The sequence below is a fragment of the Dermochelys coriacea genome, chromosome 10 (assembly GCF_009764565.3).
Source record: "Dermochelys coriacea isolate rDerCor1 chromosome 10, rDerCor1.pri.v4, whole genome shotgun sequence".
Taxonomy (NCBI): Eukaryota; Metazoa; Chordata; order Testudines; family Dermochelyidae; genus Dermochelys; species Dermochelys coriacea.
This window is the reverse complement of record NC_050077.1, coordinates 38295259-38316543: the sequence shown is the minus strand read 5'-3', so window position 1 is coordinate 38316543 and position 21285 is coordinate 38295259. Positions and strand designations below refer to the sequence as shown.

The 21285-nt window shown below is 42.8% G+C and overlaps 1 protein-coding gene across 11 annotated transcripts in view; it reads left to right on the top strand.

Annotated features, from left to right (window-relative positions):
* Positions 1 to 21285, top strand: part of IFT140 (intraflagellar transport 140) — a 250730-nt gene that overhangs the window by 228460 nt on the left and 985 nt on the right. For 10 of the 11 annotated variants that reach the window (XM_038420185.2, XM_038420186.2, XM_038420187.2 and 7 more), the window contains 11 exons: positions 4094 to 4271; positions 11868 to 12058; positions 13542 to 13637; positions 14120 to 14252; positions 14344 to 14487; positions 15127 to 15255; positions 16998 to 17180; positions 17680 to 17886; positions 18373 to 18585; positions 18669 to 18835; positions 19237 to 19378. In XM_038420185.2, coding sequence (XP_038276113.1) covers positions 4094 to 4271; positions 11868 to 12058; positions 13542 to 13637; positions 14120 to 14252; positions 14344 to 14487; positions 15127 to 15255; positions 16998 to 17180; positions 17680 to 17886; positions 18373 to 18585; positions 18669 to 18835; positions 19237 to 19378 — 1783 coding nt within the window. Of the gene's footprint in view, positions 1 to 4093; positions 4272 to 11867; positions 12059 to 13541; positions 13638 to 14119; positions 14253 to 14343; positions 14488 to 15126; positions 15635 to 16997; positions 17181 to 17679; positions 17887 to 18372; positions 18586 to 18668; positions 18836 to 19236; positions 19379 to 21285 lie in introns of those variants that run through there. The other variant, XM_043494332.1, reaches the window with a different exon arrangement.

The window sequence follows — 21285 nt, the reverse complement described above, 5'->3', positions numbered from 1 at the left end:
AATCTACCTGCTGAGCTGTCCAATGCTGGGGAAGGGAGTATTTAGGAGATCCTGAAGGGTTCCTCTGATTACTTGATGTTATATGGCATCCTGGATATCTTCATATAAATCATGAGTTAGTGTGACATTTTCCTTATTATCACTATTCCTTAATAGCCACTTTACTTACTTAATGTCACTTTAATGACATACTGCAAGAGAGTCTATCAATTTATTTTTGAAATGGGGTGAAAATGGAGGAGTGAAGGGGTGTTAGTATGGCAGTGACTGAGTTAATCAGAAACAGGATCTATCTGTGATTCTAAATAGGATTGCTTGAACACTCTCCTGTTTTTTGTTTGTTTGTTTTTTAATTCAGTGACTATATAAGTACATTGTGGGACACGGGCAAGTCACAAACTCTTAATATCTTTATTCCCTTCCAAAGATATGCTGTCTTCAGACTGACAAACCCCAACATGTAGTCCTTTTTCACGAGACAGATTAAGGCAGCAATTGGCAGCTTCTATTGGCATCCTACAGCCTTTATTAAATGAATCTCATAGAATCATAGAATATCAGGGTTGGAAGGGACCTCAGGAGGTCATCTAGTCCAACCCCCTGCTCAAAGCAGGACCAATCCCTAACTAAATCATCCCAGCCAGGGCTTTGTCAAGTCTGACCTTAAAAACTTCTAAGGAAGGAGATTCCACCACCTCCCTAGGTAACACATTCTAGTATTTCACCACCCTCCTAGTGAAAAAGTTTTTCCTAATATCCAACCTAAACCTCCCCCACTGCAACTTGAGACCATTACTCCTCGTTCTGTCATCTGCTACCACTGAGAACAGTCTAGATCCATCCTCTTTGGAACCCCCTTTCAGGTAGTTGAAAGCAGCTATCAAATCCCCCCTCATTCTTCTCTTCCGCAGACTAAACAATCCCAGTTCACTCAGCCTCTCCTCATAAGTCATGTGTTCCAGTCCCCTAATCATTTTTGTTGCCCTCCGCTGGACGTTTTCCAATTTTTCCATGTCCTTCTTGTAGTGTGGGGCCCAAAACTGGACATGAACTTGTATATTTCTCCTTTTAATGAAATACACTCATGCACATGTCTTTATTTCCTGGGTTGATAGCTTATTTTTTGTATTGATTATGTGCTTTGTTCTTTTTGTTTATCCAACTGAGTTACAGAGATGATATCCAAATGCAGCCTAGTCTTTTAAAGTATTTTCTTCAGCTGTTGCTAATTTTAGGTATGGACAATCATTCAGGTAAAATACCCAAACCATCTCCCAAAACTTGTTGAGGGCCAGATCCTCAGCTGATGTAAATCAGCGTAGCTGTGATCAGTGGAGATACACTGAGATATACTAGCTGAGGATCTTGCCCTGAAACTTTTATAAGGCTTTTCACTCTTCTTCCCCCAACCCCCAATTAATTTTCTTTTTTTCATGCACCTTTTGGTTTCTGGCAGGGACTGGACATGTCAATGTAATGCAAGAAGAGGCTGTTTTTGCATCATGTCCAGTCCTGGCAATGCAGATGCAAGAAATTTGTATAAGCATCTAAACAAACATTTTAGCACTTTAACTGAACCAAACCTCTGAACCATGGAAAATTCGCCTGTGACTTATTATTTCTGATCTTTTTCTGTTTAATTTTCTCTGTAAAATCCTAGGCCTGATTTAAGGGTATTTCATGTATTTAAAAGGACATCAACCTGGAAATTTTGTACCTGTTGTGTGTTACTTGTAACAACAATCTTCCCACTGGAAAGATTAGGGGGAAAACATTTTTCGGTGTGTGTGGTTTTTGTTTCCCCACACACACAACGTTTTCCACTGTGTGTATGTTTGAGGGTAGGTTGTGTCTAGTCTGTTTTGCTGTTTCCGGTTTAGTCAGTTTCCCCTGTTTGTGGGTGTCTTTCCCAAAGCAAGAGGAAAGAGGAAGAACATTCTTTTAAAATTGAAAAATGTGATTGTAAAACCACAAAACCTGCAAAGGAGATTGAGGTGCAGGTGCAGGACTTGGTCCTGCATTTAATTCATCTTTTTGAAATTGATTATAATTTAAGTTGTTGCTGTTATCAGTAATAGATTTTACGGCCAAAAGGGGCCACCAGATCATCTAGTCTAACTTCCTGCATACCATGGGTTATGCACCCACACACTAAACCCAAAGACCAAAATGAGATCAAAGTATTATAGTCTGCAGGAGACTAAACTGTTCTATACCACAGGAAGAGAACAGGAGGAACTAAGGTGCACTAGTGCCCAAGGCCTCTGCAATATCAGAGAATGGATTAAATGAGATACACCCAAATAATCCTGCAAGTGACCCGCACCCACATACTGCAGAGGAAGGCTAAAAAACACCAAGTCACTGCCAGTCTGACCTGGGGGGAATTCCTTCTTGACTCCACAGATCATGATCAGTTCAACCTGAGCATGTAAGCCAGAACCAGCCGGCTAAGTGTGAGAGAAAGAATGCTTGGTTCCACCTCAGACCTCTGGACCACCCTGTCTTATGTCCCATCTCCAAACATGGTCATCACTGACCTCCAGAGGAAGATGATTAAAAAACCCAGAATACACTGCAGGGGGATCCTTTTTTGACCCCTTCAGGTGACCAGCTGAAGCCCTGAAGCTTGAGCTTTAGGAACATAAAACATAAATTGAAACGGACCTCATCCCCATCATCACAACCAATCCTGTCATATAGCTAGACTCATGAATTTGTCCAGTTCTCTCTTAAAGCTAATAAGTTGTTTGCCCCCACAACTCCTACTGGGAAGCTGATCTAGAACCTCAGCCTTCTGATGGTTAGACACCTTCTTCTAATTTCCATCCTGAATTTCTTCATGACCAGTTTATATCCAATTGTTCTTGTGCCACCATTGTCCTTTAGCTTAAATAGCTCTGGCCCCTCCCTGGTGTTTTCCTCCAGATGTATGTATTTATAGAGAGTATTGCTGTAGTGCCCAGGTGCAGCGCTCATGGACCAGGACCCCATTGTGCTAGGTGCGGTACAGACTGAACAAAAGTCAATTTTGTCTCTGGGGTTTGTGTTTGATTTTTTGTTTGTTTTAAATAGCCTTGGGTGTAATATGAGATCTACCATGAAATGTTTGTGTCCTGGTATTTATTCCTTAATTTCAATGCTGGATGTGAGGATAGCATCTGGCAAGAGCTGTCATTTCTATAGCTTTATAGAGATTTCATCGTACTAATTGCTCTTTTCAGATCAGTGTGTTAGCACTGGGAAATTCTCACTCTATGCAACACAGGATCAAAAGAAAGAAAAACATTCCAGAACTGACTGTTAGTGCATCTTTGGGATTTCTGACTGAGTTTTAAACTAAGACACCATAGTTGGTCAGATATTTCCTATGCATCATCCTGACTATTGAGTTTAGCTGATATGCAACTATTGGCTTGAACCGTGGAAGACTGGCAGCTAAGCATTTTCAGTGCAAAGACCTCAGCACTAGAACTGCATTCAATTCCCCAGAGTCCCAGCTCACTGAGCTTCACAGAACAGGGCAAGGCTTATGTTCATATCCAAGAGTTTTCTTGAGTTTTGTGTAGATTGTTTGTTTTTAAATGATAGGCAGTACCTGGCTGGAGACTATTGCAACCAGTTGTAGGCATTATCATTAATTTTCACATTTTAAATGATGCAAATCCACCCAGAGGCTGCATAATAAATGTCTGTTTAAATATAATTGCTTTCTGTTTAGAGATGAATCTGAAACAAAATCCTAGTTCTCAGTACCTCCTTAACTTGGTGAAAGCTCAGCTCTCGCCCTGATCTTTGTGTCTGAGGCCCTTCTTTATTTCTGTTAAGTCCCCACACAGCAAGTGTGTGCAAGCTCTTCTTATAGTGTATATGTTTGTATATATACAGTAAGTGTAAAAGTTCTAACAGACTGCTTCTTTCCCCTCTCACTACCTCTTTCAAATTTTCTGCATGCATTGAGGACTGCACTGACCTTGCATACAGCAGTTCTTGCACTGGAGAAAGCTTTCTCCAGTGAATCCCATCCCTGTTTCTATCCTGTGGGGAGGTTCTTCAAGATGATAAATCCCCTTTGCCTTCTCATTTCTTGTAGTGAGGCAGTCTGGGAGAATATGGCCCGCATGTGCGTGAAGACTCAGAGGCTGGATGTTGCCAAAGTTTGCCTCGGAAACATGGGTCATGCCAGAGGAGCTAAGGCATTAAGGGAGGCGGAAAAAGAACCAGAGGTGGAAGCCAGAGTGGCCATGTTGGCGGTTCAGCTGGGCATGCTGGTAGGGCTTCCTATGGCAACTTGCCCATTTTCTAGTAATAAGCAAAGTCCAGACTCAGTCAGCAGTCTAAGTGAGATGTGCATGCGTCCTTACATTGAAGACAATGTAACTAATGAACTTCCTGTAGCACTCAAAAGTATTTTTACAAAGTCTGGGAAGGGTACAAAAATATTGGAGAAAAGTAAATGCAACATTAATTTTCAAAAAAGTAAAGAGGGGCAACAGTTATTTTCTTGCAAGTCAAACTTCTACCCCTATTGAAATGTTGAAATAAATAATAATGGGGGTGGAGTGCACCCTCTAAACATGTAGGGCCCAGTTCTGCCACTTACTCAGTTTGAATAGGACCTTGTTCTACAGTCAGTATTATGGGCACTACACAATATGAGTGAGTGTGGCAGAATTAGACCTCTAGAGATTACAGAATCATGAGACATAAGCAGCATAGGCTTATAACAAATGAATCATACCAGGCAAATATGATTGTTTTTAAAAAACATATATAGCATTAAAAATACTGGGTGAAGAAAACATTGTTTAGTACTATATATTTGGATGTTGTGAAACATTTGATATGCTGTCTCACATACCTTAGGGCTTGATTCTGCTGTCCTTTATCACTCTGGACTTGTCTAGACTAAAATAAATGGTGTCTTCTTAAAATGGGTTAGCTAAAACATTTTAACTCACATGTTTTCAAACTGGAGTGTAGAAAAGGCAGGTTGTATTTTAACGTGTTAGGTGGTAGAGGAGAAACTTATTGACTAGCCAACAGTTCACCCTCCATCAGCTAAGACATGTTAAAATACAACTTGCCCTTTGGATACCTTTTATCAGGGTCTAGACAAGCCCTTTGAATAGCACCTTTACTCCACCAGTAAAATTGGGACCTAAACTGGCTTTGAGATTCACGTTGTCATATGGACTGAAAACTAGCTGGAGAACTGTAAATTAAGGGTAACGATAAGCAGCAATTTACTGGTACCAGGTTAGCTCTTATTTAATGTCTCCATTAATGATCTGTATAAGAAGGACTAAACAGCGTTTTAACAAAATTCACAGATGATATTAAATTGAGAAGCATTGCAAATACTACGGAGGGCACAGAAATAATAAAGGGTCCAAGAGGTTAAAAACATGGGTAGAAAATGAAAAGAAGACATATCTTGGAAAAATACAAGCTAATACATCTAGGAAAATCATACTCAGTGGGGAGTAGAAAGCTGGAAAGCAGCACAGCTGACAGAAACCAAGGTTCATAGGAGACCACAAATTAGATAAGAAATTACAATGGAACACTTCAGCAAAAACTGCCAGTGCAATTTTGGGCGCTGTTTTTAGAGGCACCACATCTTGGAGCTTTGATTTCATGGTCTGTCTACACATCTGTGGTGCTACTGCACCTGGAATATTGCTTTCAAATTTATGCATCTTATTGCCAGAAAAATATTAATGAACAGGAGGAAGTTCAGAGAAAACAAGCTCAAATTGTTAGGATCCTGAAATGGATTCATATACAAGAGGAAAGATTTGAAAGAGATGAATATGTGGAATTTGGCTAAGAGCAGAATGTGCTAACAACCTACAAATATTTGAAGGGCATGAATGGTGGAGGAATTGTTCTGGGGGGTATAAAGGCATATAACTAGGAAAATTCAGGCTGGATATTTGTAAAAAGCTTTGTGATAGTGAGATTTATTAGGCTCAATGGAAGTGGGGAAAGCCCCTTTGCTCAGACATTTAAAACTAGTCTGGGGGGAAGACACTAGCAAATGTTCTGTTGAAAACAATCCTACATTAGCAAGGAGAGGGTCTAGAATAGGACCTAACAGGCCTCTTCCATATCTAGGGTTTATTCTTCTCTGAAAAGAAATGGGAATCAGTAGGAAACAGACTATGGCAGGACAGAAGGAACAGTTTCTATCTCCATTACTGTATACAGAGCTCAGCTAGAAAGCAGTTGGGTGCGGCAGGAAAAGTCCTTGACACAGTAGGAGACCATCTCAAAGATTAAAAATAGCAGTTTTAAATTTGTTCATTGCTTGTGTCACCATGGGCCAAATCCTAAGGCTCTAACTCTAAATTAAGTCAGTGGAAATTTAGCATAAATAAAGGCGTCAGATATTGCTCTGCATTAATAATCTAAGAACATAATCTGTGTCTGAGAGACCTAATGTGGAGTGAGAGGGTTATAGAATCATACACTTTAAAGGTCAGAAGGGACCATTACGATGGTCTAGTCTGACCTCTTGCACAATGCCGGCCACAGAATCTCACCCACCCACTCCTGTAACAAACCCCTAACCTATGTCTGAGCTATTTAAGTCCTCAAATTGTGGTTTAAAGACTTCAAGGTGCAGAGAATCCTCCAGCAAGTGACCCGTGCTCCACGCTGCAGAGGAAGGCAAAAAACCCCCAGGGCCTCTGCCAATCTGCCCTGGAGGAAAATTCCTTCCCGACCCAAATATGGCAAATCAGCTAAACCCTGAGAATGTGCACAAGACTCACCAGCCAGACACCCAGGAAAGAATTCTCTGTAGTAACTCAGATCCCACCCCATCTAACATCCCATCACAGGCCATTGGACTTATTTACCGCTAATAGTTGAAGATCAATTAATTGCCAAAATTAGGCTATCCCATCATACCATCCCCTCCATAAACTTATCAAGCTTAGTCTTGAACCCAGATATGTCTTTTGCCCCCACTGCTCCCCTTGGAAGGCTGTTCCAGAACTTCACTCCTCTGATGGTTAGAAACCTTCATCTAATTTCAAGTCTAAACTTCCTGATGGCCAGTTTATATCCATATGTTCTTGTGTCCACATTGGAACTGAGCTTAAATAATTCCTCTCCCTCCCTGGTATTTATCCCTCTGATATATTTATAGAGAGCAATCATATCTCACTTCAGCCTTCTTTTGGTTAGGCTAAACAAGCCAAGCTCTTTGAGTCTCCTTTCATAAGACAGGTTTTCCATTCCTCAGATCATCCTAATAGCCCTTCTCTGTATCTGTTGCAGTTTGAATTCATCCTTCTTAAACATGGGCGACCAGAATTGCACACAATATTCCAGATGAGATCTCACCAGTGCCTTGTATAATGGTACTAACACCTTATCTCTCTTGGAAATACCTCGCTTGATGCATCCCAAGACTGCATTAGCTTGTTTCATGGCCATATCACATTGGCGGCTATAGTTATCTTGTGATCAACCAATACTCTGAGGTCCTTCTCCTCCTCTGTTACTTCCAAGTGATGCGACCCCATCTTATAACAATAATTCTTGTTATTAATCCCTAAATGCACTTTTCACTATTAAATTTCATCCTATTACTCCAGCTTACAAAGTCATACAGATCTTCTTGTATGATGTCCCGGTTCTTCTCGGTATTGGCAATACCTCCCAGCTTTGTGTCATCCGCAAACTTTATTAGCACATTCCCACTTTTTGTGCCAAGGTCAGTAATAAAAAGATTAAATAAGATTGGTCCCAAAATCAATCCCTGAGGAATGCCACTAGTAACTTCCTTCCAGCCTGACAGTTCACCTCTCAGTATGACCAGTTGTAGTCTCCCCTTTAACCAGTTCCTTATCCACCTTTCAATTTTCATATTGATCCCCATCTTTTCCAATTTAGCTAATAATTCCCCATGTGGAACCGTATCAAATGCCTTACTGAAATCCAGGTAAATTAGATCCACTGCATTTCCTTTGTCTAAAAAAATCTGTTACCTTCTCAAAGAAGGAGATCAGGTTGGTTTGGCATGATTTATCTTTTGTAAAACCATGTTGTATTTTGTCCCAATTACCATTGACCTCAATGTCCTTAACTACTTTCTCCTTCAAAAATTTTTCCAAGACCTTGCTTACTACAGATGCCAAACTAACAGGCCTGTAGTTACCTGGATCACTTCTTTTTCCTTTCTTAAAAATAGGAACTATGTTATAGCAATTCTCCAGTCATATGGTACAACCCCTCAGTTTACAGATGCATTAAAAATTTTTGCTAATGGGCTTGCAATTTCATGTTCCAGTTCCTTTAATATTCTTGGATGAAGATTATCTGGGCCCCCTGCTTTAGTCTCATTAAGCTGTTCGAGTTTGGTTGCTACCTCAGATGTGGTAATATCTACCTCCATATTCTCATTCCCATTTGTCATCCTACCATTATCCCTAAGCTCCTCATTAAAGACTGAGGCAAAGTATTTGTTTAGATATTGGGCCATGCCTAGATTATCCTTAACCTCCACTCCATCCTCAGTGTTTAGCGGTCCCACTTCTTTTTTCTTTGTTTTCTTCTTATTTGTATGGCTATAGAACCTTTTACTATTGGTTTTAATTCCCTTTGCAAGGTCCAATTCTACATGGCTTTTGGCCTTTCTCACTTTATCCCTACATGTTCTGACCTCAATAAGGTAGCTTTCCTTGCTGATCCCGCCCATCTTCCACTCCTTGTAGGCTTTCTGCTTTTTCTTAATTACCTCTCTGAGATGCTTGCTCATCCAGCTTGGTCAACAACTCGTGCCTATGAATTTTTTTCCCTTTCTTGGGATGCAGGCTTCCGATAGTTTCTGCAACTTTGACTTGAAGTAATTCCTGGCCTCCTCTGCCTTTAGATCCACAAGTTCTTCACTCCAATCCACTTCCCTAACTAATTTCCTTAATTTTTGAAAGTTAGCCCTTTTGAAATCAAAACCCCTAGTTGCAGATTTATTTTTGTTAATCCTTCCATTCAGTTTGAACTGAATTAGCTCATGATCACTTGAACCAAGATTGTCCCCAACAACCATTTCTTCTATGAGGTCCTCATTACTCACCAAAACCTAATCTAAAATGGCATCCCCTCTAGTCGGTTCAGCAACTACTTGATGAAGGAATCCATCAGCTATCGCATCTAGGAAAATCTGAGCCCTATTATTCTTACAAGCACTTGTCCTCCAGTCTATATCTGGGAAGTTAAAGTCTCCAGTGATCACACAATTCCCATTAGTATTTACTTCATTAAAGAGGTCTCTATCCACATCCAAATTGGATCCCGGTGGTCTATAGCACACCCCAAGCACTATCCCAGGGGAGCTCTAGTAGCTTTCTTCCCCATTGTGATTTTTGCCCAGACTCTGTCTTATCCATTCCATCACTTATTTCTTTACAGTCTACCTCATCATTGATATACAATGCTACTCCACCACCTTAGCCTTTATTTCTGTCTTTCCTAAACAGCACATACCCTTCAATACCTGTACTCCAGTCATGACTACTCTTCTACCATGTTTCTGTTATCCCCATAATATCTGATTTCACTTCCTGCACCAGTAGCTCTAGTTCCTCCATTTTGTTACCTAGGCTCCTCGCATTAGTTTACAAACATCTTAATTTTTGCTGTTTGGCTTCACTCACATTCTTTACCCAATTAGGGACAGACATTCTACCGCCCATATAACCTATTAGACTGGTATCTGCACTACCCTTCCTCCTTATGTCCATTCTCCTACCCACTGCTGTATCCTTTCTTACTTTGTTTTCTTCTCTCTCAATGTTAAAATCCAGCGTGGAGATTACATGGACATCTCCCCCAAATTCCTAGTTTAAAGCTCTCTTAATCAGTTGTGCCACCTCCATCCTAGAAGTCTATTTCCCTCCCTACTCAGGTGAAGTCCATCCCAAGAGAACAGTCCTCTGTCCATGAATGCTTCCCAGTGGCCAGTCTCCAAGTGCTGAATCCTTGTTGGTGAGAAAACAGCTACAAAGTTAGCAATGCTCTCCCAAACTCCCTAACTGGGGTAATGGGTTTCTCCTACTTCAGCCCAAAATGGTTATGCCAGCGAGTAATCCCAATATGAGACATTTGATAACCTCCATTATCAAATGGCTTAGTGTTGTGTCACAATCAGAGTTTTCAGAGTAGCAGCCGTGTTAGTCTGTATTCGCAAAAAGAAAAGGAGTACTTGTGGCACCGAAGAGACTAACAAATTTATTAGAGCATAAGCTTTCGTGAGCTACAGCTCACTTCATCGGAAGTGAGCTGTAGCTCACGAAAGCTTATGCTCTAATAAATATGTCAATCAGAGTTTTATGATTGGTAGCTACTCATGTCACTCCCACCCCTGGTTAATATCACCCAGTAAATGCTAGGATCTGAGTGCTTTCTTTATTTTCACATAAACATCCAGTTTCTCAGTCACAATGCTGGTATTCCAGGCTACATATATTTAGTAGGTTCAAATCCATCTGTCTTAATCCTTTTTACTATGCAATGCAATCCGTGGGCTGGAGTAATTAACTGCTCAGAAGTGCACTACCTATTATAGAATCATAGATTAGGGTTGGAAAAGACCTCAGGAGGTCATCTAGTCCAACTCCCTGCTCAAAGCAAGACCAACCCCAACTAAATCACCAAAGCCAGAGCTCTGTCAAGTCAGGCCTTAAAAACCTCTAAGGATGGAGGTTCCACCACCTCCCTAGGTAACCCATTCCAGTGCTTCACCACCCTTCTAGTGAAACAGTGTTTCCTAATAGCCAACCTAGACCTCCTCCACTGCAATTTGAGACTATTGCTTCTTGTTCTGTCATCTGCCACCATTGAGAACAGCCTAGCTCCATCCTCTTTGGAACCCCGCTTCAGTTAGTTGAAGGCTGCTATCAAATCCCCTCTCACTCTTCTCTTCTGCAGACTAAATAAGCCCAGTTGCCTCAGCCTCTCTTCGTAAAGTCATGTGCCCCAGCCCCCTAATCATTTTCGTTGCCCTCTGCTGGACTTTCTCCAATTTGTTCACATCCTTTTTGTAGTGGGGGGCCCAAAACTGGATGCAGTACTCCAGATGTGGCCTCACCAGTGCCAAATAGATGGGAATAATCACTTCCCTCGATCTGCTGGCAATTCTTCTACTAATGCAGCCCAATATGCTGTTAGCCTTCTTGGCAACAAGAGCACACTGTTGACTCATATCTAGTTTCTTGTCGACTGTAATCCCCAGGTCCTTTTCTGCAGAACTGCTGCTTAGCCAGTTAGTCCCCAGCCTGTAGCAGTGCATGGGATTCTTTCATCCTAAGTGCAGGACTCTGCACTTGTCCTTGTTGAACCTCATCAGATTTCTTTTGGCCCAATCCTCCAATTTGTCTAGGTCTCTCTGGACCTTATCCCTACCCCTACCCTCCAGCATATCTACCTCTCCCCCCACTTTAGCGTCATCAGCGAACTTGCTGAGGGTGAAATCCATCCTATCATCCAGATCATTAATGAAGATGTTGAACAAAACCGGTTCCAGACCGATCCCTGGGGCACTCCACTTGATACTGGCTGCCAACTAGACATTGAGCCATTGAGCCCAATGATCTAGCCAGCTTTCTGTCCACCTTATAGTCCATTCTTCCAATCCATACTTTTTAAACTTGCTGGCAAGAATACCGTGGGAGACCATATCAAAAGCTTTGCTAAAGTCAGGATATATCACATCCCCCACTTTCCCCATATCCACAGAGCCAGTTATATCATCATAGCTTTCTGATTGCCTTCTATCACTCATTACTGCTTAGATATAATCTCTGTAAAATACTCTTCAAATCCAGATAACTTTTCACTGTTCGCTCTCCTTTCAGGAAGATGCAGAGCGGCTGTACAAGAATTGCAATCGCTACGACCTCCTGAACAAGTTCTACCAGGCTTCTGACCAGTGGCAGAAAGCTATGGAAGTAGCTGAGACTCATGACCGGGTTCACCTGCGCACCACATACTACAACTACGCCAAACACCTGGAGGCCACTGCAGAGTGCAATATTGCACTTAGCTAGTAAGCAGCTTCCCGTAGAAAATGTCGAGCACCTAGAGCTTAGTTCTGAACACAAGAAATCCTGAGTTTTAGCACACTGCTGTGGACAGCAGAGGCAAAATTTGTAGAGCTGTCTGGATGGTGCCTGCTACTGTGTCTCAGTTTCCCCAATTGCCAGGTTTATTTCAATAATAGTTATAATAATAGAGATTCTCAGATGAAAGGTGGCAGAAAAGGGGGGGGGGGGAATTGGTTAAGTGACTTGCCCAGGATCACATGGGAAGTCTGCAGTGGAGTCAAGAATAGAACTTGGATTTCCTGTCTCCAAATCCTATGCTTTTAACCACTAGTCCAGCCTTCATTTCTACACCTTGTTGTATGCATAAGCCTTTGTGTTGGAGAGTTCTTGACCCACCTGGCACCCAGGGATTCATTGTGGCTCATGTGTTATGAACCTGATGCTTAGGTGGCACCCAGAGTTCTTTTCAGTGGCTGCTGAGATCCTGGGAAAGTTGGTGGAGGAGTAGTTGGGGTTTTTTTTGTTTTTAGAATGCATCATACTGGTTTAAATTTTATTTTGTGTCTGGCTCCCTTATTATATAAGGTCACAAAATGGAGTAAAGAAGGGTTTTGTGTGTGAGGCGATGTGAGCAGAAGATGTGATTCGCTTAATGGGGAAGAAGGAGGGGAGAAAATTACAGATAGATGGGTTAGTACACTTCAAGGAGCAACCTTCCAACTGTGAGGTAGAGGGTGAAATAGCAGTGGAGATGAGCAGGCAATACAAAGACTTGTGTATGAAGTGAGGAGACAAGATCTGTATTGAATATCCTTTACTGTCTCTTACCCAGCCTCCCAATCATTCCTGGTACAGCTATGCTAGATATTTGTGGCCATTTCCATAAGCACTTTGTTGCCTTTCTGTAGCACTTCAGCCTTCTAGCATTTGGCTTGTTTGTTTTTGGGGCTTCGATACGTATGTTGGCTCTTTGGCCCAAATAAGATTTTTGATTTTTCTGCACCCATTTTTGTCTCAGTGATCTCCACACCTTGGTCTTATCTCAGCAGCATCTTGGCCTTTATTTTTCCTTGGCATATTGGTACTCGGGGGTCAGCACTGTTCCTGCAGTTGATGCTTATAGCACTCTATAAGGACAGAGTATTATTAGTATTGTTAAAAGAAAAGGAGTACTTGTGGCACCTTAGAGACTAACAAATTTATTTGAGCATAAGCTTTCGTGATCTACAGCTCACTTCATCGGATGAAGTGAGCTGTAGCTCACGAAAGCTTATGCTCAAATAAATTGGTTAGTCTCTAAGGTGCCACAAGTACTCCTTTTCTTTTTGCGAATACAGACTAACACGGCTGCTACTCTGAAACCTATTAGTATTGTTGTTAATTCTAAAGACTAAAGAACTAAAATAAAATGGATTAATATAGCAGTTGAGCAGTTTGCCACAAAGCACTGGTATTCACCATCTAATGTGCCCTTTTTCTACACAGCTATGAGAAATCAGACACGCATAGGTTTGAGGTGCCCAGGATGCTCTCTGAAGATTTACAAGCCTTGGAGATCTATGTCAACAAGATGAAAGATAAGTTAGTGCCATGTTACATCCTTCCTTACCTGAAGTGTGTGAAGGAGTGGTGTCCTGAGGGGGCAGTTTCAGGTTTGAGATTACGTGTTTTAACATTTTCCTGCCAGGCGTTCAGATTTTCCAGGTTAATTCAATAGAGAGGAAGCATGCTAGTAGGAAACACTTTTGTCAATGCATTATACCATCCAGTGCTGGAAGTTTGTTCATTTGTCCACTTTGATCATGAATCTTGTTCATTAGAAGGGGCCCCACTGTATTGTGTTGGAGAGCTAGCGCTACTAGAGAGAGCTGAGTAACACAGGCCAGAGACTTTCATCCAGTTTCCCCTGTATTGAGCTCCATGACTTGTGTTTGACTAAAGCACATCTTCTTGAATGGTAGCCAGTCTTGATTTGAAGACTTCGAGAGAGAAAATCCACCACTTCCTTGGTAGTGTGTTCCAATTATTAATTACCATCATCACTTATTTTGTTTCTTTTCTAGGAGCTTGTGGAAATGGTGGGCACAGTATCTGGAAAGCCAGTCAGATATGGAATCCGCACTAAGATACTATGAGTTAGCTCAGGATTATTTCTCCCTGGTTCGTCTTTATTGCTTTCAGGGCAACATCCAGAAGGTAAGGCAGCCTGCTTCCCACTGTTTCCAGGAGAGTCCCTGTTCTTTTGTTTAATCTGAGCATGATGTGAAGGATCTGGCTTTCTTTTCAGGCTGCTGAAATAGCGAATGAAACGGGAAACTGGGCAGCATCCTATCACCTGGCCCGCCAGTACGAGAGCCAGGATGAAATCAAGCAGGCTGTGCACTTCTACACTAGGGCCCAGGCATTTAACAATGCCATTCGCTTGTGTAAGGTACGACAGCATTACACCTGAGTGCAAAGAGCTCACCACCAATGGCATCTCTCAGGCCATGTACATCAGGAAATGTAGCCAACCTGTGATATTAACCTGGGCCTTCTTATGTAAAGTATGATATACTGCTTGCTTATATAATTGTGTAGTTGATGATATTGTTTTCTACCCACACCTTCTAGGAGAGAAGGGGTCTGTAATGCGACACTCACAATACTGACATCCCTTTGGAGCCCAAGTACCCCCACAAAAAACCTCTCCTGAAATAAACCAACCAAAAACCCTGCCCCAAGCAGAGTTTTGACCCCACAAAAGGGAAGACCGGAAACTCCATGAAGTTCACTAAAAGAAAAAGAGTACTTGTGGCACCTTAGAGACTAAGGTTAGTCTCTAAGGTGCCACAAGTCCTCCTTTTCTTTTTGCAGATACAGACTAACATGGCTGCTACTCTGAAACATGAAGTTCACTAGGGACTTTGCTGTTGCTATAGATTTTATATGGAAGGTGGTCAGAAACAGTGGTGATGGGTGGCAATATAAAACTGTAGGGTAGGTAATTAATGGCACTATGAAGTCTGCTGTGCTGGAAGTAATCATAGATAGAATATTTGTTTGAAGATGGATCTTTACTTTTGAGTAGGAGAACAATCTGGATGACCAGCTGATGAACTTGGCTCTGCTGAGTTCCCCAGAAGACATGATAGAGGCAGCCTGCTACTATGAAGAGAAGGGGGAACAAATGGACAGAGCAGTCATGTTGTACCACAAGGTAACTCTGACTCAGCAATGTATAAAGCTTTCAATTGAGACCAAGACATTACAGTGGACGGCTACCAAATCAGCTAAATACCTGATTTTCTGCATTCATTGTGGTCAATCCAATCCTGATGTGCAGCACCCCACATTAATCCATTCCTGGGCACTCTCTACAGCTCTGCCAGTGCCCCTCAAACTGACCTGCATCAGTACTTGCTGTTCTAATTATAGAATCATAAAAGTGTAGGATGGAAGGGGAGAGGTCATCTAGTCCAGTCCTCTTCAATCAAGGCAGAACTACCTAATAACTAGACCATCCCTGGCAGGTGTTTTTCTAACCTCTTCTTAAAAACCTCCACTGATGGAAATTCAACAACCTCTCTAGCCAATTTGTTCCAGTGCTTAACTATCCTGATAGGAAGTTTTTCCTAATGTCCACCCTAAACCTCCCTAGTTGCAATTTAAGCCCATTAATTCTTGTCCTATTGTAAGAGGTTAAAGAGAACAATTTTTCACCCTCATCCTTGTAACAACCTCTTATGTACTTGAAAACTCTTATGTCCCCCCTCAGTCTTCTTTTCTCCATCCTAAAGAAACCCAATTTTTTCAATCTTACCTCTTAGGTCATGTTTTCTTGACCTTTAATCATTTTTGTTGCTGTTGACTTTTTCCAATTTGTCCACATCTTTCTTGAAATGTGGCACCCAGAACTGGACACAGTACTACAGCTGAGGCCTTATCTTCTACGGATAGAATGACTTCCAATGTCTTGCTGACAACACTCCTGCTAATACATGCCAAAATTATGTATGTTTGTTTGGGGGCGGGGTGGGGGGGGTGGCAGCACTGTTACATTGTTGACTCATATTTAGCTTGTGATCCTCTGACCCCCAGATCCATTTCTGCAGTACTCCTTCCTAGGCAGTCATTTCCCATTTTGTATGTGTTCAACTGATTGTTCCTTCCTAAGTGGAGTACTTTGCATTTGTCCTTATTAAATTTCATCATATTTAATCTTTAATCAGTATCAAACTTTGATAATGAGTGATGGCTTTGGTAATATCAATATACATTCCCAGGGGACTTGATTGAGTCCACCTCTTTCACTTGTGACATACAATCACATTTCAGATGATGTCTGGGAGATGAACTTACTCTTGTACTTTGTAGCCTCCAGCTGTATTTGTCCAATGCCAATAAGTCAGCCCACATTCACTACAAAACAGTATTGGTGGGGAAGGCGCTGCATCACTGCAGGAGACTCCCAGCACAGGCAATCAGTGCTTATTATATATCAATTAATAGGGGTTGCTACTTAGCTGTGCAAGCTCCTTTCCTCTGTCTGCCTGCCATAGTTGAGCAGACAAGTTCTGCACCAAGTGCTATACTAGAGGCAGAATACAGAGAATCCTGTGTGTCTCTGGCCAGCCAGTAGCTCACCACTCTCTGAATTTATAGTGTGGTAGCTCTGCAGCAGCATGGCAGGCCATGTAGGTTACAGTACCTGGGAAGGGCTACTGTATGTTTCTTTGCACCTCAGGTTGGGTTCATTGGCCTTAGTAACTAATGGAGACCTTCATACAAAGCCTGCTGATCAAGAAGGAAAGGACTCTGCAACTGCATAGCAACTGCTGATTTTGCCAGGACTCTGCTGCAGAAACCTGATGTCTCTTTCCTAATGGCTTGTTGCCTTGGAATCTGTATGTAATCAGTACAAGAGAGGGGAAGACTAAAGGGTTCTCTCTGGTTTTGCAGGCAGGACACTTTTCCAAAGCACTGGAACTGGCTTTTGCCACACAGCAGTTTGGTGCCCTGCAGCTGATTGCTGAGGACCTGGATGAGAAGTCAGACCCAGCCCTGCTGGCACGCTGCTCTGACTTCTTCATTGAACACACACAGCACGAGAAGGCCGTGGAGTTGTTGCTAGCAGCCAAAAAGGTAAAGCCTTTGCAGTGTTCCTGGGAACTCTACAGCATGTGCCTGTAGAAGAGCAGAGCTCAGGAGTGAGCTGGATTGCATCCTGGGCCCTCACCACACTGCAACAAATCCCTAGTTGCAGAATTTCTATCAGGATTTTGAATTCCTCAAAGTCCCCTAATGCAGGGTTTTGGCTCAGCCCCTGATATAGCTACAGCCCAGCCTAGCCTTTCAGATTCAGAGTCGCCTCAAAGATCAGGGTCTTCAGCTACAGGGTTTTGGTTCAGGGCCATCTCTGAAGTTAAGATTCTGCAGCACAACTTGATTAGCACAACTTGATTAGGATCCAGACATCTGGCCTTTGCAGAGTTCAGATGCAGCCATTCACACAGTTGGAAAAAGGCTAAAAAGTTGTAGCATGCTCAGAGATTTGAATTCTAGCAGGCTAAATGTGGTTGGAGTCCTTCTGGTGCAGAACCTTTAGTTAGCAGCAGTTAATTGCTCTCTTCCTCTTCACCAGTACCATGAAGCCCTGCAGCTTTGCTTGAATCAGAACCTGACCATCACAGAGGAGATGGCCGAGAAGATGACTGTCTCCAAGGATTCAAAGGAGCTCTCTGTAGAGTCTAGGAAAGAACTGCTGGAACAGATTGCCGATTGCTGCATGCGGCAAGGCAATTACCACATGGCAACCAAGAAATACACTCAAGCAGGAAACAAGCTGAAGGTGAGTCTACATAGGTGGGGAGAAGCTACAGTACTAATGTTTGAACCCCTTGGCATTGGCAGGTATGGAGCTCCAAAACACACTTCTAATCTGCAGGTAAAGTGATTGATTTGAGGGACTAATCTCAGGGATACCACAAGTTGGTTTCAGACAAAAATACTCATGTTAAATAATACTTGCCAGCCCACCTGGAGTTGCCTGTCCTCAGAGCTCAAACCCTGCAGGGCCCCTTTCTTCCACAGGGTTTGCTGTCAGCATGAGATCTCCCTGTTCACTCTCCAAGGTAGGGACATAAGTGCTCAGAAGCCTGGCATCTGCCCTTGGGGATTCTACTTTGGGAGAGTGTTTTGGTAGAAGCAGCAGAATTGTACCTTAGTTTGTAGCAAGGGTATGCAGAAGGAATTTCTACCTATCTCTTCCTGGTTGCTTGCAGCCTCATGTTTCTACATTGCTAACAGTAATGATTGTTCTCCCCTCTGTTTGCAGGCAATGAGAGCACTGCTTAAGTCTGGAGACACAGAGAAAATAGTGTTTTTTGCTGGAGTCTCCAGGCAGAGGGAGATTTATATCATGGCAGCCAACTACCTACAGTCACTGGATTGGCGAAAGGACCCAGAGATTATGAAGAACATCATTAGCTTCTATACCAAGGGAAAGGCCCTTGACCTCTTAGCTGGCTTTTATGATGCCTGTGCTCAGGTATGTCCCTGTCCATTCTCAGAGGAGTTTGGTTTGTGACAGCTGAGAACAGGACACTTATCTTATTTGTCTTCTCTCTGTAGGTGGAGATCGACGAATATCAGAACTATGAGAGAGCACAGGGAGCACTGACTGAGGCATTTAAGTGCCTGTCAAAGGTGAAGACGAGAAGCCCTGTAGAGCAGGAGAGCAAACTGGCACTCTTACAAAGCAAGATGGCTTTGGTCAAGCGATTCATCCAGGCTCGAAGGTAATTTGCAGTGCTCAGAGCACACAATGTATATGGAAATCTGTATCTGAGGAAAGCTCTCTGCTTTAGCAGCAACAGTCCCATGCAGGAGACTAACTTCTGAAAGCACTCATGAGACTTTTGGCCTCAAGGAACCATATGGGTGTAGGGGATGACAGGTTGACTTTTGAGTAAAAGGTGAAGGTGGCCTTGAGGTGAGTGCCCCATCTGCTGATTTATGAAGCCTCTGTCTACTCTCCTCATTGGAGCTAAGATACTATGAGGATGCCCATCTTACAGAAGAGAGGCTATGGGGCATACACACGTCTTGAACTGTGGTTCAGCTGAGAGCCAGATTAATAAGGAAGAATTTGTCTCCTCCCCCCCAAGATATTTACAGTTTCAACCTGTTCTTTCACTAGAGTTTACTCTGAGGACCCCAAAGAGGCAATCAGGCAGTGTGAGCTTCTCCTCGACGAGCCAGACCTTGACAGTACCATCCGCCTAGGTGATGTCTTGGGCTTTCTGGTTGAACATTACTTACAGGTGGAGGACTTCCAGATGGTAAGTTATTATTTGGGCATCATCCATATTCCTGGCGCTGTATAGAGGAAGACAAAGGAAGCCCTAAGGAGCATACAATCTAAATGTTTGCATCCTTCGGGAATGCAGCTCACTATTGTACACTCTCAACCTTCGTAAGTGTAGAGATGCCAGAGTAGACAGCTAAATACACCTCGGAGTATTTATGTTGATCTATGCCCTGCAAGAGAGCTGAAGTATCACTGCGAAGCACTGTGTGGTGCTTGCAGTTTTGATCCCAGTGTAGGGTATGCTGAAGGAGCAGCAAGACTGAATCCATTTTTAATCTGTGGTGGGAGAAAGAAGTTTACTTTACAGGACTTTCAGAGTAACATTCACAGAGGTGGCTCCTGGGATACTTGTAACCATCCCCATTAATAGAGAGGGAGGAGCGGTAGGTTATTTCTGGTCATTTCTCTGCAATTGCACTGTGCCCCAACAGCCACCTGGCTGGCTCAGAAAAAATGGGAAATCATAAATTTGTAGCCATCTGAGGAAGTGATGAGTCATCTGTTCAGAGCAGGAAGTGCCAAACAGCAGAGTGCAGAATGGCACAGGATTACAGGCCTTGGACTAAAAGTAACCTGCTGTTCTGGACCAGCCAGGTGCTGAGCATCATGCTCTCCTGCTCTGGGCACTAACCTGTTTATTACAAGCTGTCTTGACTAGAGCCAATCAGAAATTTTCTGATGAAACTTAGCAAGAAGCTGGGAATAGAAGACAGGGGATGGATCACTTGATGATTATCTGTTTTGTTCATTACCTCCGGGGCACCTGGCATTGGCCACTGTCAGAAGACAGGATACTGGGGTAGATTGACCTCTGGTCGGACCCAGTATGGCCGTTCTTATTTTCTTAGCTGGAAAATGATGATTCACTGGGGCAAAACATTTTGCCAAGTCTCGTGCAGATTTGATAACTTTTGCTGAACCAGTAGCAGGTTTCTGTGTGTAATGGAATGTGTAATGTTACACATCCATCTATTAGAAAGCTGCTAGTGTTCTGGAATTGACAGCTCTGCAGCAGAGAGTCCGGCAGACCCAACTGGAGCTGGAACCTGGAAATCCTAAGACTGGCTCCCAGAGTCTGAGGCAGCTCTATGATGCAGACTATTGTAGGGCTGCTGCCAGCTCAGGAGTAGGGCAGCCTGAGAGTCCAGAAGACAGAGTCCTTGGCCCTATACTAATCTGAATGGCAGGGCTGCCCTGGACTCTGGGAGCCCCAGCTTGACCAGGGAGCATAGCAACCCTAAGAACCTTGCCTCCAGCCAGAGCTCCTCGGGATGGCAGGCTCAGCCATGGAGCAGCGATAGTGACATTCTTGTCAATTTTACATATTTTGTTTCAGGAATGCTCTATTTCACTATTTCTTTAAAAAAAAAAAAAAAAAAAGTGGGTCTGAGAAATTTGGGTACCCTCAGAAGAACTGAAAATAAAGTTTGACATCTCTGACATTGACACTGCTTCAGGTATCAAGGCAGAGGATGGGGGCTGGCATTGGAAAACCCATATCCTCCCTTCCCTTGATTTTCAATGCTAATCCAAGCTTTTATTCAAAACATTCTCATCATTCTAGTGAGTGGTTTCCATGTTGTTGCTCTTCTGCAAAAACAAGTGAAAGTTACAGGTGTTATGAAAGCCCTGGCCCCTTAATTTTTTTTTTTTTAAATCTTGGAAATGGCTAGGAGGCTCATCTGACCTGGGAGGCTCTAGTCCCTCTAGAGAGTCATCTCACGGGTCTCCTAGGAATCCCCAATACTACTGAACAGTTTAGTGTGATGCCTGAACTGAGACTGCAGCACCCTTTGTGCTAATACCAATATTGAACAAACCCCACAGATAGCTGAAGGGAGTTTGTGAACCAGCCCTGCACTGGTAACTCAGTTTGAA